We start from the raw sequence: 18,227 nt of genomic DNA, 5'->3' as shown, positions 1-18,227 counted from the left end.
ATGCGTGTTTAGGAATCTTCATAAAGCGGACTACACAGGTACAGAGCTCCTTTTAAAACATGGCTGAGCCGAGTGTTCATGTTTATTTAAAGGGGCAGCTTTACACCCAACATATACAAGACTCCTCATGGCTATCCTGTTAAGGTCATTGATACAGACTATACCAATATATGAACAGTAAAAGACATCTGCATGCAAGTCAGAGGGCAGCAGTTGCATTGAGAGCAGAGCCTCTAGTGGTAAAGGCAACACCCTCACTGCTCCTAGACATCCATTTCCATATATTAAATTCTACGTTTTCTTAGCAATGCGGGCACATATGAACATGGGACCAACACAGATGCCAAGGACACATGCAACAGGTCAGCCAGGTTCATAGGTACAAATCTGCTGACAGAAGCCCTTTCAATTGCGTTGTCAAGTCTCAGCAGATGGGAAATTTGCCTTTAAAGAGGAAATTCTAATTGATTTTAGCCATCTGCACGTTACCAGTTGCTTAGTATCACTGCATGAGTTTTTAGTCTCTGTGCGTGAATGTTTGAGAAGGGAAAGATTTGAAGCCATACTGTAGATTTAGAAAGCATTATACATTCAGACTAAGTGCGCTACGCTGCTCTTTAGACTACATTCACATGAAATAAACGCGCCGTTAAAATAACGCAAAACAATCCCATTTTTTCCACTGATGCCTTTTGAAAAACGGACGTTAAAAACACTCCCCTTCATTTGTGTTCGTGAAAACAGACAAAATAGGACATGTCCTATTTTCTTATGGACATTATTCATGGGCCGCAAAAAAACGGCTGTGTGACTAACCCCAAAAGAGTTGTGTGATGGCCGTTTTCACTGCTGTGTGTATGTAGCCTTAGATTCTACATGAGATGTACCTTGTGTTCTCGTTGTACTCATAGATCTGAACTTTTCCCATTATATTAGGGCTGCTGTCATCACTTCCCACGGCTATGGTCGGAGAATGTGATCGGGAACTACATAAAAGAAAAATAAAAAAAAGAGAGGTTTTTAGAAGATGACAATGAAGAGCAAATACAATATCTCAGATAAGGTCCACTTATCACTGCAGAGCCAATACTTACTTCTGAAATAGTGGTAACGGTCAGCAGAAAATGTAAAAATGCTTGGATTGACCGTTTCACCTGTATTATTGTGTTCACAGAAAAACAAATGTCAATCACCACATGTGGGTGGGGTAGTCAGGACTCTTACTGGCTCTCCTAAGAGTCCTGTCAGGATTTACTCTGCTTTTTACCCACAGATCCTGTTCCAGGTCATAAACCTGTATATCACAGAGCTCAGCTTCTCTTCTCTCAGATGAGGCAGCAGAAATCATCTGATGTGTTCACGTTAACCACTTGAAAGACTAGGGCCTGGGTATAGGGAGCAGCCTGGGAACGTGATACAAAATCCCTGGCACTGCTCAGAATACCATGCGTCAGCCCTAGTAGATAAGATCAATCATAGATTGCTCCTGCCTGATTCATTTCTCCAGTTCTCCATCGCTCTCCGGCACAGGAAGATAAAGCTACATTTATGTAGCTGCTCAACTGCAGAGACACACAGGCTCCAAAAATAGACAACTCAGTGATGGTGCTACTGTTTTGCCCACATGTTGGTATGGGCACTAGAAGTTGGCACCACCGTGGGTGATCATAAACTATGGAGCATGCTTTTGAAGACTGCTGCAGCATATGCCTCAATACTTCTTTAGCTGAGGCTCCTGGACAGTATGAAGCCTATATTGGTGCTCTCAGGAGGCAGCTAGCCTGCCCCTTAGGTTAGGGGAAGGATACCAACTTACCTAGATGGGTTCCAGGAAATACAACTGCAGCTCAATTTACAGGATATTTCATGCTGCAGAGACCATTGGCTAAGATTCATGACATCAGGAGCTTCGTATATTCTCACCACACCGTCTGCAGAGCAGGTTGCCAACATTAAGCCAATATGCTTGGGGGCAAACTTGACATCGGTTACTGATGTCCTGCTATCCACAAGTGTCGTTCTTTTGACCTAAGGATACACAATTGAGAGCAATTAAACTATTTACGTAGTCGCTTCATAAAGTTAGAGAACGTATGAGATAACAAATATGATGGTCTTTTTTATTTCCCCAGAAAAAAGCACCAATCTTGTCTTTTGGCTGTCTCCATGCAAGAGAATAGGACTAAGGGCCTTCTGACTCTCCCCCGATGGCAGATGTTGGGGAGATAAGGATCGGACACATTGGATTTCAAGTGCTTCAAGTTTGTTGTCAGTGAGATGAACCACTGCCAGCTGACTACCACCCCCCTCATCTTACTCTGCCAAACAGGCATGTCTATGAGGGAATATGGAGTGACCGCCATTGGCTGAACGAAGGCTCGGCTGACAGCCATCTTATGTGTATGGCCGGACTACACTGCCATAACAGACATAGGCCATAAAGAACAGCAGTGCCTTTTCTAGCAGAAAAAAAATAGACTGTTATTATCCAGTCTCGTAGTTTGTAAAGTCATACATCGTATGATCTGTACTAAAAAAAAAAAACAAAAAAAAAAAACGCACACCATAAGAAATACCAGTAAAATGACTACAAATTAAGAAAAATGTCATATCAGAGTATCCTGTGTAGATTCTGTGTATTAGGCTACCTGCACATGGTGAGGATTACATGTGGTTTTTCGGTGTGTAACACAGTACCAGCAAAGTGTATGAAATTAGACAAATCTCATGTACTCTGCTTTTTTTCTTCCATTTGGAAACTGACTTGCCATGCGGATTTTGAAATCCACAGCCTGTCAATTATTTGTGCAATTTTTGGTGCGGATTTGCCCCTTTTCAATGGGAGGAAAATACTGTGGCAAAATACAGTCCTGATCAAAAAGTTTAAGACCACTTGAAAAATGGCAAAAAAAAAAAATCATATTTAGCGTGGCTGGATCTTAACAAGGTTCCAAGTAGAGCTTCAACATGCAACAAGAAGAAATGGGAGTGAGACAAAACATTTGAGCATTCAATTTAATGAAAACAACAAATAAACTGAAACAGGCTGTTTTTCAGCTGATCAAAAGTTTAGGACCACACCTCCAAAAGAAAAACTAAACCCCCCCCAAAACAGAAATCCAACTTCCAAACATGAACTCAGTAATGAGTAGCTCCGCCGTTATTGTTTATCACTTCCAAAATTAGTTTCGGCATGCTTGATGCAAGCGTTTCCATGAGGTGAGTGAGAACATTTCTCCAAGTGGTGAAGACGGCCGCACGAAGGCCATCTAGTGTCTGGAACTGTTGTCCATTTTTGTAAACTTCCCTTGCCATCCATCCCCAAAGGTTCTCAATTGGATTTAGATCAGGGGAACACGCAGGATGGGCCAAAAGAGTGATGTTATTCTCCTGGAAGAAGTCCCTTGTCCTGCGGGCATTGTGTACTGTAGCGCTGTCCTGTTGAAAAACCCAGTCGTTACCACACAGACGAGGGTCCTCAGTCATGAGGAATGCTCTCTGCAACATCTGGACATAGCCAGCGGCCGTTTGACGCCCCTGCACTTCCTGAAGCTCCAGTGTTCCACTGAGGCTGGGTTCACACTTGAGCGCATTTTATATGCGCGTTTAACGCGCGTTTTTATGCGCGTTTTTTGCAATAGTAAACGCGCGTTTGTGTGATTGACTGCAGTGTCCTATAGCCACAAACGCGCGTCAAAACGCCTCAAAGAAGCTCAAGAACTTGTTTGAGCGTAGGGAGTTTTTCAGCGCGTTCAAACGCGCTGTAAAACGCTCAACTGAGAACCAGGACCATAGGGAAGCATTGGTTTTCATTTGTTGAGCGTTTTACAGCGCGTTTGAACGCGCTGTAAAACGCTCAAGTGTGAACCCAGCCTGAAGGAAAAAGCACCCCAGACCATTATGGCGCCCCCTCGACTGTGGTGCGTAGAAAACATCTCAGGTGGGATCTGCTTGTCATGCCAGTAACGTTGGAAACCATCAATGATAAAAAAAATTCTCAGAGAATAAAACTTTCTTCCACCTTTGAATGTCCCATGTTTGGTGCTCTCTTGCAATGTCCAAATGAGCAGTTCTGTGGCGTTCAAGGAGACGAAGTCTTTGAAGACGTTTTTTGTTTTTGAAGACCTTCAGTCTCAGATGCCGTCTGATGGTTATGGGGCTGCAGTCAGCACCAGTAAGGGCCTTAATTTGGGTCGAGGATCGTCCAGTGTCTTGACGGACAGCCAATTGGATCCTTCGGCTCAGTGCTGATGAAATTTTTTGGGGTCTTCCACTTGACTTTTTTGTTCCATAACCCTCAGGATCATTTAAGAAATTCCAAATGACTGTCTTACTGCGTCCCACCTCAGTAGCGATGGCGCGCTGTGAGAGACCCTGCTTATGCAGTTCAACAACCCGACCACACAAAAAAAAAACTCTCCCTTTTTGAACCTTTGCCATCACAACGTGTGACTACCTGACAGAAAGTGACAATGAATCCACATCTTTGCACAGATTTAGCCTTTTAAAAGGCATGTGGTCCTAAAATTTGGATCAGCTGCAAAACAGCCTGTTTCAGTTTAATCGTTATTTTCAATTAATTGAATGCTCAAAAAATGTTTTGTCTCACGCCCATTTCTTCTTGTTGCATGTTGAAGCTCTACTTGGAACCTTGTTAAGATCCAACAATGTAAAATATGATTTTTTGCCATTTTACAAGTGGTCTTAAACTTTTGATCAGGACCGTAGCATCAAATCTGCAAGTAACACATGTAGATTTTGGTGCTGAAACGCAAAAGAATCTGCAATAAAATAAAATAAAAAACTGGAAGGAATTTCTGTTTCAAAATCTGCAGATAAGCCTTCATGTGCAGTTTATTCCTAATTTCTGTGATGCCACTACATGCCATTAGGACCATACCCAGCATCGGCAGGGTATGCCATGATTTCTGTGACTGCCCCATTCATCCATGTGCATCCAAGCAGCTCTGGATACTGATTCTCAGTTGCAGAAATTTCTGCTACAAATAGAAGCAGGCGCCATGAGACGAGGATAGCGCCGTATACTATAGACGTCGGCGCGCATGCGCCCTAAGGTTAGAGGAACGCCTAATGAAGCATGTACTTCCACTGGATGAACTTTAGCAGCATGGCCTCTTCTGTGATGTGTTCCCCAGAACATCATCAGGTACTGCAGTAAGCACGATTTTAATACTTTCAGTATTGAATTATGTATTATGAATGATTTGAATAAGGCGATTGGGATCACAGAGAGAGGTGGCACATACTTGGAATATGTAATATCTGATTGAGACAGGTGACTTGTTTGAGAGGGTATATGTATTTGGCTTTGTTCACTTTGTTAGTTGCTAGAAAAAGACCACACATGTCGAAACGTCGCATTGTGTTTGTATTGGTGAATAAACCTTTGAATATTGAAGACGAGAGAGCGCTGCGGTTTCTTCACAAGAGTATCTGTATTATCAGTAACGGAAGCGTTTTTGCTGGACCCTGCTGTGAAAGTAGCTAGTGTGAAAGTAGCTTTATGTTACTTGCATGATTTACTTCACCTTGAGGCAGGCGCTGCTGCCTCTTTTAACCACCAGGTGTCCCTGCGGTTCCAAATTTTCATCTTTTTGTGTTTTTATAGTAATTGATCAATACAGATTTTGTGCATTTTTTATTTATGATCGGTCTACGTGATTTCTTTGGATAACACAATTTGATGGTTTTTAAATTCATCCATCCAAAGGTTGTAATCCTACCAGGTACGTGATATTATACCGGCTGCTAGGACATATTGTAGCGTCATGTACATATAAAACATGGGATGGTCTTACCCAATGACTTTGTCCTCTAGGTTTGTCATTTGATTCGCCTACGATTTCTTCCCACACTGCAGCAGTTCTGTCAAATGAACATGAAGCCAGCACCTGTCCAAACTCCGGATGAGCCCATGTTACACGCCATACCGACCCACTGTGTGTCTGAGCAGACAAGGTAATATACAGACAGGTTACACCTAGACATACAAGGCAGATTTATTACATGACGTGAACGAGGGTCCTGAAAATGGTGGGTGTACCGAGGGGATCTAACAATTCACACGAACGTAAGCCTTGTGTGTCTATATTGCGGACTGCAAACAGCCCATTGACTTGAATGGGTCCGCAATCCGCAAGATACGGAGTGGAGGCACGGATCGGAAGCCCTTCACATGGGCTTTTGGGTCTGTGCCTCTGAACTGCAAAACATTGGACACGTCTTTTCTTTAGCTGTATATTGTGGATCGCGGACCCATTCAAGCCAATGGGTCCACGCGCAATTTGCAGCTTACGTTCGTGTGAATGAAGACTTATACTATAAAACTACAGGTGAAACTCGAAAAATTTGAATATCGTGCAAAAGTTCATTTATTTCAGTAATGCAACTTAAAAGGTGAAACTAATATATGAGATAGACTCATTACATGCAAAGAGAGATATTTCAAGCCTTTATTTGTTATAATTTGGATGACTGTGGCTTACAGCTTATGAAACCCCAAAGTCACAATCTCAGAAAATTAGAATATTGTGAAACGGTTCAATATTCTAGGCTCAAAGTGTCACACTCTAGTCAGCTAATTAATCCATACCCCCTGAGCAAAGGGTTCCAGAGCCATTAAATAGTCTCTCAGTCTGGTTTAGTAGGAATCACAATCATAAGGAGGGAAAGCCTCAAAAGGTAATTGCAAAAGAAGTTGGATGTTCTTAAAGTGCTGTATCAAAGCACATTAATAGAAAATTATGTGGAAGGGACAAGTTTGGAAGAAAAAGGTGCACAAGCAGCAGGGATGACCGCAGCCTGGAGAGGATGGTCAGGGAAAGGCCATTCAAAAGTGTTGGGGACTTTCACAAGGAGTGGACTGAGGCTGGAGTTCGTGCACCAAGAGCCACCACACACAGACGGATCCTGGACATGGGCTTCAAATGTCATATTCCTCTTGTCAAGCCTCTCCTGAACAACAAACAACGTCAGAAGTGTCTTACCTGGGCTAAAGAAAAAAAGAACTGGTCTGTTGCTCAGTGGTCCAAAGTCCTCTTTTCTGATGAGAGCAACTTTTGCATCTCATTTGGAAACCAAGGACCCAGAGTCTTGAGGAAGAATGGAGCAGCACACAATGCAAGATTGATTTGGGGAGCCATGTCATCTGCTGGTGTTGGTCCACTGTGCTTCATTAAGTCCAGAGTCAACGCAGCCGTCTACCAGAAGATGCTTTCCTTCCACAGACAAGCTTTATGGAGATGATGACTTCATTTTCCAGCAGGACTTGGCACCTGCCCACACTGTCAAAAGTACCAAAACCTGGTTCAATGGCCAAAGGCTCACTGTGCTTGGATTGGCCAGCAAACTTGCCTGACCTGAACCCCATAGAGAATCTACGGGGCATTGCCAAGAGAAAGATGAGAGACATGAGAACTGAACAATGCAGAAGAGCTGAAGCATCCTGGTCTTCCATAACACCTCAGCAGTTCCATAGGCTGATAGCATCCATGCCATGCTGCATTGAGGCAGTAATTGATGCAAAAGGGGCACAAACCAAGTACTGAGTACATATGCATGATTATACTTGTCAGAGGTCCTACGTTTTTTCTATTTAACATCTTTTTTTTAATTTTTTTATTGATTTTATGTAATATTCAAATTTTCAGAGATTGTGAATTTGGGGTTTCATAAGCAGTAAGCCATAATCATCCAAATTATAACAAGTAAAGGCTTGAAATATCTCGCTTTGCATGTAATGAGTCTATCTCATATTTAAGTTGCGTTACTGAAATAAATGAACTTTTGCACGACATTCTAATTTTTAGAGTTCCACCTGTATATCTCACTCTGCTCAGCTCCTGTTCTATTACCCGCTGTATGCAGGAGACATATGCATATTTATAAAAGCCTATGATGAGGGCCTGACGATCCTCAGATTAATAACTGCATTTACAACAGTGGTCCCCGGGTCAGGTGGCTCATAACCCATTGCTGTTTGGCTCACCATGGGAGTCCTCAGGTATGGGGATATGTACTGGCAATTGACATTATTGCAGACTTGTCCTAACTACCAAACAATGCCAATTTGGATGGTACCATGCTAGCGTCAAATTTTACAATTAATTTGCAATGTAGTGGTTTTTTGCATCTCTATTCTGAAATTGTGAGCATCAATGAAAGGTGAACACAGCTCCAAAAGTACAAAAGGTTGGGGACCTCCGATTCACAAAGTGCCGAAGCTTTAAAGGGTTTCTGTCACCCTGCAAAACTCATTTTTTTTTTTTTGGATAGTTAGATTGCTCATAGTGCGATATAGCAGAATATAATGCTCTTACTTACTTTCATGCGGCCGATTCTTTATAAAACGAACTTTTATAATATGTAAATGAGGGCTCTACCAGCAAGTAGGGCGTCTACTTGCTGGTAGCTGCTTCAGAAATCCGCCCCCTCGCCGTGTTGATTGACAGGGCCAGCCGTGATCTCCTCCTCCGGCCGGCCCTGTCAGTAATTCAAAAATCGCGCGCCTCGCGTCATTCGGCGCAGGCGCTCTGAGATGAGGAGGCTCGTATCCTCAGCACTCCCTCAGTGCGCCTGCGCCGATGACGTCTTCTCTTTCGGTGATGTCATCGGCGCAGGCGCACTGAGGGAGTGCTGAGGAGACGAGCCTCCTCATCTCAGAGCGCCTGCGCCGAATGACGCGAGGCGCGCGATTTTTGAATTACTGACAGGGCCGGCCGGAGGAGGAGATCACGGCTGTCCTGTCAATCAACACGGCGAGGGGGCGGATTTCTGCAGCAGCTACCAGCAAGTAGACGCCCTACTTGCTGGTAGAGCCCTCATTTACATATTATAAAAGTTCGTTTTATAAAGAATCGGCCGCATGAAAGTAAGTAAGAGCATTATATTCTGCTATATCGCACTATGAGCAATCTAACTATCCAAAAAAAAAAAAAATGAGTTTTGCAGGGTGACAGAAACCCTTTAACTTTTTCATTAAAGGGAATGTTTCATCAGAAAATGATCTATTGTTTAAATCACGTTTTATGTTAAAAATATATTTTCTTTTTATAATTTTTCCATCTCACTATCCTGCAATTTTCACACTGGTCACTAGGCCTAAATATGTTAATGGAGATGTTTCAAGTCCAACCTCTGGGACCTGCACATATCTCCAGAACGTGACCCCCCCCCCCTTCGCACGTGCGGCCCCCTCCTATTCAATTTTATGGGAGGTTCGGCAGTCCCATAGAAGTGAACGAAGCAGCGGCAGTGCTCGTGCGCTGTCCATTCATTTCTATTGGACTTCTGAAACTAGCCGAACGCACTTGCTCTGCTTTTTTCGGAACTCCCATAAAAGTGAATGGAGAGCACACCACACATGAGCGGTGCGTTCTTTTTCACTCTTGAAGGCCCATTTTAGAGATCAGAGGTGGGACCTCTACCCATCTTTGATGGCATATTCAACTCAAAGGTCCAGATGACACAACCTCTGTAAGACGTCCTGATTTTTGTGAGCAGCCTCATGGACAACAGACACAATGGACAGGAGCTGACCCCACTGACCTCTACGGGAGAGTTTTCTAGGAATGCTCTGTGACCTGTGGTGATATTATCTATTGAACCTGTACAGGTTTAAATCATGTTTTTAAGTCAAACAATAGGTCATTTTCTAAGGACACTTTCTCTTTAGATACTACAATAATTCAGAAGGGTTCCCATCATATGTTCCTGTCCCGGGTCTCACATTTCATGACTAGTCAGCCTATCCGCTACCTATGCTATTCTCAATCATTCATTTTTTGAGAGGGAGCCACACAATAACAGCCCCTGCCAGTAATTCCAAATGCCCCGTCCTGAGTGAAAATAATACATTGGGGGTCATTCTCTAAAGACTGACATTTCACACATCGGTCTTTGTAAAAACCCAGCTGGGGGAAGATGACCAATTTATTATCGGGCTCCTCGTGCTGCATCTACTGCAGGCAGGAGAAATGAGTGGGGCCACAGAGGTCCCACCTGTCTCCTCTATTCCCACATTTTGTAAAAGTGGCAAGGGTGTCAGAGAACGGAACCATTCATTTCAATGGGACCGCAAAAAAACCTGAAAGTTACTCCATGTGCATTCCATTTCCGTTCCGCAAAAAAATAGAATGTGTCCTATTATTGTCCGCATTACAGACAAGGATAGTACTTTTCTATCAGGGGCCAGCTGTTCCGTTCCGCAAAATACGGAATGCACACGGACGTTATCTGTATTTTTTGCGGATCTGTTTTTTACGGAATGCAAAATACATATGGTCGTGTGCAAGAGGCCTTATTATTTCAAATTAAAACTCATCTCACCTTCCAGCTGGCGGTACAGTGCCAGTCACCATTTTCACTTTTGTCCCACACCTGCAAAGAAAGATGAAACGGTTAATACACTGCAGGCAAACGATGGGTACTGTTATACCCAAGGTTTCTTTGTATCATGCTCCCACCTACCTGCCTCATACCACCCAGTGGCAATCTGCTTTACAGCCAGAGGTAATACAACCACTTCTCATCTATCCACTGCATGAAAGGTTAGATCAGCGGGAGTCCAACCGCGGGACCTGCCTGGACTGCACTTCCGCCGATTCTATCTCCTCTAGACCCTGGAAGCAGCACCCATGCATGTCTACCACTCCATTTAAAGAGATTTTCTGATGTTTTAATATTGATGACCTAACCTCAGGATAAGTCATCAGTATCAGATCGGTGGAGGTCCAACACCCTGGACCCCCGCGGATCAGGTGATTGAGTTAGATCACCGCGCCATACATAGTGGCTAGGCTTGGCATGGAAGCTCAGGCCCTTTCACTTGAATGTTGCGTCCAATGAACGTGATGTCACCGACCTAGAAGAGGCCTGCTGATCTCCTGACGATAGGTCATCAATATCAGTCTCAGAAAACCCTTTAAAGGCCCCTTTCAGATGAGCGGGTGTCACGCATTGTACTCCCAGCGCAGCTCCCGTCCTGAACTTTCAGCACCGCCGGAGTCACATAACATTATATTGATTATGATGCTGTGTAACCCTTACAGTTCTGGAATGTATTTAGATAAGTGTGACATAATGCTGTCAGTGTTATCCAATACATTCCAGACCTCTAAGGGTTACATGGGATCATAAATCAATATAATGCTATGTGACTCCAGCGGTGCTGAAAGATCAGGACGGGAGCTGCGCTCATCTGAAAGGGGCCTAAACCTCTTTGCTGCGGTCAAGTAGCTGGAAAGGGCAGTGGTCATCACCAAGCACTTACCACCTAAACAGTGGATACAATACGCCTTAGGCGACTTTTGGCGACTTTTTGCGCAGATCCTTTTAGATAATACAAACATCTGCATCCGTTCAGAACGGATCCGGTTGTATTATCTTTAACATAGCCAAGACGGATCCGTCATGAACACAATTGAAAGTCAATGGAGGACAGATTTCTATTGTGCCATGTCCTCAGTTTCATCAGACGGACACCAAAACCCTGCAAGCAGCATTTTGTTGTCCGTCTCCAAAGCGGAATGGAGACTGAACTGATGCATTCGGAGCGGATCCTTTTCCATTCAGAATGCATTAGAATGCAACCGCTTGTGTAAGCCCTGAACGGATCTCACAAACGGAAAGCCAAAACGCGAGTGTGAAAGTAGACTTAAAGGGGTTCTCCAATTATGTGTTATGGACAGTGTAGGCCTCACTGGTCTGTCTGTTAATAGGTATGTAGTACATGTCTAGTTTTCCATATAAGCCTTCTATTAGCGGCTGATACTGGGATGCTATATGCAGGCGTTATCTACTATTGGACTGCCTTATGATGTTGTGGCTGATCTACAGCTTTAGGACAACGGATTCGCAATATATGGGCCCTGGCTGTTTGTGCACTGCATCACGGATGCGGACCCATTCACTTAAATGGGTCCACAATCCGGAACGTGCGGTGTGGAATGGAGGCACGGAACCACTACGGAGTGCTGTTCTCCATGCCTCTGTACTACAAAAAGATAGAATTTGCTCTATTTGCGGAACGGACAGATCGCGGACCCCATTCAAGTGTTGATTTCAAATTTTCAATATCCTTTCAGCTATCATCTGGAGTGGTCGTCTCTCTAGCAAAAAACACACCAAAAACATCTATGGAAAAATATAAATATAAAAAGCCACTAAACTCTGACACGAGTCCTCCCTCACGTTGGTCATGTATTAAAAGGGTTTTCTGAGACTTTAAAGGGCGCACTTCACTTGACGATGCCATTGCCTGTAGTCCGCACGGGCGCAGACTACAGTGTGCAGCGCGCACACGCGGGATTTCGTCAGCGCGCCGGCTCTTGAATATATTATATTAGAAGCGGCGGTGGGCACCAAGGTAGGAAAGGACATCCCCTTGGGCACCTTATGTAAGTCATTAGCATATCACTAAAATCGATTTTATGAGAAAAGAAATCAAAACTATTAGTTAATAAGGGCATTATTTAATACAGTTCAGGGAGACCTACAAGTAGCTATAGGGGGTAAAATGTGGTGACAGAATCCCTTTAATGGTCATCAGTGTCTGATCAGTGGGGGTCTGACACCCGCGACCCCTACCAATCAGCTGTCAGAGAAGGCACTGGCGCTCCAGTTGGTGCCACGGCCATCTCACAGCGCCGTCCATTGTATAGCGGCTGTACTTAGGCCATGTGATCGATGAACAGGAATTCAATGGCCCTCGCCGTGGCGCTATTGTGGGACAGCTGATCGGCGGGGGTCCCTGGTGTCAGACCCCCACTGATCAGATACTGATGACCTATCCTGAAAACATCTTTAAGCTCCAACTTATAAAACAGATCTGCTGACCTAACTCATCAGGATCATCACTCTCATCAGATTTTGGCTTAGCAGCAGTATAAATAGTGAGCCGTCAGCAGTGATCACCACGGCTGCACATGCCCAGCCACACTACAGATACACACATCCGAGAGCACTGCACTCACTTTCACGCTTTGATCACTGGAGCACGTCGCCATTCTCCTGCCATGAAAATCGAAGGAGACATCGTGGATAAGATCTCTGTGATCTGCCGAGATACTCCGAGCCACGAACATGCCGACCTCCGCTCTGTGCGGCTACTCGGAGCCGAATGTCATAAAGAAGCAAGCCGAAAACTCCGAATCCACGTTCTGCAGATTTGCAGTAACTAGTCACTGCGCATGCGCCAGACTTAGCCGCCCTTTACGTATTTGCCTTCTACGGGGTAGCGTGCGGGTCACGTGATGTTATGGTCAGGTCACGTGTCTGTTTCCGGGAGAGAAACTGAAACAGGGCGCATGTGCAGTGGTGGGAGATGAGGCGAATGCTGGCGTTCTCCAAATAATAATATTTAGGAACCGTAACTGGACGTATTGAGAAAAGCAGGCCAGGGGCTGACAACTGAAGGGGGCTTCTGGGAGTAATATTTTCATGATATGTCCATCATGGTGTCATACGTTGGTCGGTTGTCGCTAGGATATGCCACCCATGTCAGATAGGTGCAAGTCCCAATAGGTCACCTCACCACGGTTTTATGCCAGATTTTCAGAGACAGTCCTGGCAAATTTGTGCTGTCCTGAGCCTAAAATGGGCATGGCTAGCACAAACCTCGCGCATCCGCGCAAACCTGGGCGGGTCCGGGATGGTCCCAGGGCGGAGCTTATATGCCCCGATTTTACCAACTCAAATGTTAGTAATTATGGCATCCTATCGTAGGACAGTGACACTTTTGACTCGTAGTTCTTGTTTTGAAGGATCTGATACACTGATAAATCTTTCTTGCTCTATATTGAGCTGGGGGTCTTTTATTGAGGCTGCTCATGCCAGTTTTTGGCGTAAATACATTTGCAAGACCCTGTTTTGTGACTTTTTAACGGCCTTTATGCTGGGGAGTGGCCATGAATCTGGCGAATATGGTGACTGGAATCTACTCCAGTCAGGGACTGGAATCGTTTTCAAAGTAGGAGCATGGGCTGGCGGAGGAGGCACCTAGGCACATCCTCCAGCAACCACAGGGGGTAAAACGCTGGTCTTTGATAAATGACGACCTATATGTATTCAATAGCTGCATAGTTTCCCGTAGTGGTCCCGTGCACTGAGCTGGAATCTGATTGGCTGCTGTCAGGGTGGGAGCTTGCAGGGTCACACTAGGCCTTCCTCTGTCAGTGATTCAGGCACCTACAACACAGAAGTACACTTTACAACTCACTAGGCGCTCTCGCATTCCCAGGGTCAATACACCAATATTGGTGACGCTTATTCTAAGGTCGTGGCTTCGTTAGAACACAGGAAGGCTCTTAAAAAAAAATGCTGTTTAAATATATAAAAAAAAGGACACTGCGTACAAAAAATGTGGTTATCATAAGAAAAGAAAAATATACAGACATATACAGTGGATATAAAAAGATTACACACCCCTGTTAAAATGTCAGGTTTCTGTGCTGTAAAAAAAATGAGACAAAGATAAATCATTTCAGAACTTTTTCCACCCTTAAAGAGGACCTTTCACTACAATAAAAAATGTAAACTAACTATACAGACATGGAGAGCGGCGCCCAGGGATCTCCCTGCACTTACTATTATCCCTGAGCACCGCTCCGTTCTCCCGGTATAGGCTCCGGTATCTTCATATGTTCAGTTCAACTGGGTGGAGCCTGCCGGCGTCTCCTTCTCCCAGGCTGTAGCGCTGGCCAATCGCAGTGCTCAGCTCATAGTCTGAGAGAAAAAAATAACTCTCAGACTATGAGCTGAGCGTTGCGATTGGCCAGCGCTACAGCCTGGGAGAAGGAGACGCCGGCAGGCTCCACCCAGTTGAACTGAACATATGAAGATACCGGAGCCTATACCGGGAGAACGGAGCGGCGCCCAGGTATAATAGTAAGTGCAGGGGGATCCCTGGGCGCCGCTCTCCATTTCTGTATAGCTAGTTTACATTTTTTATTCTAGTGAAAGTTCCTCTTTAATGTGACCTATAAACTGTACCACTCAATAGAAAAACAAACTGAAATCTTTTAGGTAGAGGGAAGAAAACAAAAAAACGTGTGCACCCCATTGCCGTATTGCGGACCCGCAATACACGGGTGCCGTTCCGTGGGCATTCCGCATCACGGATGCGGGCCCATTCACTTGAATGGGTACGGAGATGCGGAATGGAAGCACGGAACTGAACCCTACGGAAGCACTACGGAGCGCTTCCGTGGGGTTTCGTCCCGTACTTCCACTTCGCAAAAAAGATAGAACATGTCCTATCTTTTTGCGGAACGGCCGGATCGCGGAACCATTAAAGTGAATGGGTCCGCGATCCTCTGCCCCATGGAAAGTGTTTGTGCATTGCGGCCCGCATTTTGCGGGCTGCAGCACGACCACGGGCGTTGCGGGAAAGGGTGTGGGTGCGTTTCGGGAACATGCGGAACATTTCCGCGCGAGTGCAAAACATTGTAATGCGTATTGCACTCGCGTGAGAAAAATCGTGCATGTTTTGTACCAAAACCCGAACTTCTTCACAGAAGTTCGGGCTTGGGATCGGTGTTCTGTAGATTGTATTATTTTCCCTTATAACATAGTTATAAGGGAAAATAATAGCATTCTGAATATAGAATGCATAGTAAAATAGCACTGGAGGGGTTAAAAAAAATTAAACTCACCTTAGTCCACTTGATCGCGCAGCCCGGCTTCTCTTCTGTCTCCTTCTTTGCTGATTGCAGGAAAAGGACCTGTGGTGACGTCACTCCGGTCATCACATGGTCCATCACCATGGTAGAAGATCATGTGATGACCGGAGTGACGTCACCACAGGTCCTTTTCCTGCAATCAGCAAAGAAGGAGACAGAAGAGAAGCCGAGCTGCGCGATCAAGTGGACTAAGGTGAGTTTATTTTTTATTTTTTTAACCCCTCCAGCGATGTTTTACTATACATTCTGTATTCAGAATGCTATTATTTTCCCTTATAACCATGTTATAAGGGGAAATAATAATGATCGGGTCTCCATCCCGATCGTCTCCTAGCAATCGTGCGCGAAAATCGCACCGCATCCGCACTTGCTTGCGGATGCTTGCGATTTTCACGCAACCCCATTCATTTCTATGGGGCCTGCGTTACGTGAAAAACGCACAAAGAGGAGCATGCTGCGATTTTCACGCAACGCACAAGTGATGCGTTAAAATCACCGCTCGTGTGCACAGCCCCATAGAAATGAATGGGTCATGATTCAGTGCGGGTGTAATGCGTTCAACTCACGCATCGCATCCGCGCGGAATACTCACCCGTGTGAAGGGGGCCTAACTCTGTGAAAAAAGCCTAAGGCGTACTAGTACTAAACATATTAATGAAACATGATGTGAACCCAGCCTAAGGCCTCATGCACACAACCGTTTTATTCCGTGTCCGTTGCGCCGTTTTTCATGATTTTCTGCGGACCCATTGATTTTTAATGGGTCTGTTGAAAACTCGGCTAATGCACCGTTTGCCATCCGCGTCCGTGATCCGTGGTTCCAGTCCGTCAAAAAAATATAACCTGTCCTATTATTTTCACGGAAAACGGTTCGCGGACCCATTCAAGTAATTGGGACCGCTAAAAAACGCGGAGGCACACAAGATTGTCATCCGCGTCCGTTTTTTTCCTATCATTTGCATGGCAAACCTGTCTTAGACTTTTTTTTACATTCCTTTATGTCTGGTGGTCCTCCAAAAATAAAGGAAGACACACGGAAACGGATCACGGAACCCCATTTTGCGGAACGGAACACAACAACGGTCGTGTGCATGAGGCCTAACTGACAGGAACAGGGCTGTAATGACTCCAATGACTATGATGGGATCCTGTCTTTTTTTTAATTTTTTTTAAAACATCTCTTTATTGAAGTGGAAGGAATCATACAATAAGCATGCCAGCAGATATCATACATGGTACAGAACAATACATATGAATTGTACAGACATATATCACAGCGTAATTCCTCACTCACATTTTACAATAAATTTAACCCCACCTCCCCCCCTCCCCTAACCCAAACCTCCTCCCCCCTCCCCATACCACCCTACCCAGGAACACTAGTCTGGTCACTGTATGTCACTCTAGAGAATGTCCATCTCACCCTGAGCCTGGAGATCTCACACATTACATTATGTCTCCAGCTTCCCCAATCTGTTTGCAAGTTGCGCTTCCAGGTACCATTTAGTCAGCTTGAATGGGGCCATCAGTTCTTTGATTTCGCAAAGGGACAAAAACTTCTCCACAAAACTCTTCCATTTTTTAATGAATTTCCCAACTAACAATTCTTTATCTTGTTCCACCTCTAGCCTTTCCAAATAGAGGACATCCTTCATTGTCCCAATCACCTCATCCCATGACGGCACTTCCACTCCCAACCAGTGTCGTAAAAGAGACTTTTTCACTGACATCAACAAAAGATGTACCCCTCCCTTGTTAACCACTGATCCTATTTCTTCGTCCTGATTTTTAGGTATATAGTGGAAGATACATTGTTGGGGTGTTAGCCCCACTATCACTCCCCAGACCTCTTCTATTGTCGCTACTGCTTGTTGCCACAGCGATCTTATTTTTGGACACTCCCATATAGCATGCAGGAGCCCAGCCCTCGGGAGATCACACTTGGGGCATTCTCGTAAATAATGTGCAGGTGCATCTCGATACGACAAATTGAAAGCATAAGTTACCCTATGCATAAGTCTCAGTTGCGATTCTCTCCACTGTTCATTATATGTTGCCCGCCGCACCAACTCGAGACCCTCCCTCATTTTTTTCCCAATGTTTTGGTCTGAGAGTTCCCTTTCCCACGGTTTATAGGCCTCTTTTACCAGGCCTATCGTCTGGATATTATGGAGCTTTTGGTGCAGGTCTGACAGAGACACGGGAGAACCATCTCTGCCTAGCAAAGCTGCAAACCATGCCAACCTATCCGAGTCACCCAATGAGTTCGCCTGTGCTTTGCAATAGCTTTTAACTTGCTGATAGGGGAGATACTGTGTGTCTGGAAGGTCATACTTTTCTTTCACCTGTTCCCAGGACAGCCACTGGAGACTGTTATGCTGCAACAGGTCACTGAGCCTCATAATATTCTTGTTCTTCCATACCTGGAATAGACTATTCTCCCTGCCTTGGGGAAATGCCGGTAGCGACCACAATGGTAACCTCGGTGATATATAGTAGGGGAGACCATAAATCTTTCTAATCGCCTTC

At 44.8% G+C, this 18,227-nt stretch overlaps 1 protein-coding gene across 2 annotated transcripts in view; it reads right to left on the bottom strand.

Annotated features, from left to right (window-relative positions):
* The window catches only part of SEH1L (SEH1 like nucleoporin), a 29,498-nt gene extending 16,273 nt beyond the window's left edge, over nt 1-13,225 (bottom strand). For both annotated transcript variants that reach the window (XM_040432793.1, XM_040432794.1), the window contains exons 1-5: nt 12,993-13,225; nt 10,348-10,398; nt 5,820-5,966; nt 1,817-2,028; nt 888-986 (exon numbers count right to left, since the gene is read on the bottom strand). In XM_040432793.1, the coding sequence (XP_040288727.1) occupies nt 888-986; nt 1,817-2,028; nt 5,820-5,966; nt 10,348-10,398; nt 12,993-13,103 (620 nt within the window). In that variant the 5' untranslated portion in view covers nt 13,104-13,225. The remainder of the gene's footprint in view (nt 1-887; nt 987-1,816; nt 2,029-5,819; nt 5,967-10,347; nt 10,399-12,992) is intronic.
* Nucleotides 13,226-18,227: the final 5,002 nt, after the last annotated feature.

The sequence above is a fragment of the Bufo bufo genome, chromosome 5 (genome assembly GCF_905171765.1).
Source record: "Bufo bufo chromosome 5, aBufBuf1.1, whole genome shotgun sequence".
NCBI classification, from domain to species: domain Eukaryota; kingdom Metazoa; phylum Chordata; class Amphibia; order Anura; family Bufonidae; genus Bufo; species Bufo bufo.
This window is presented reverse-complemented; position numbering and strand designations above follow the sequence as displayed.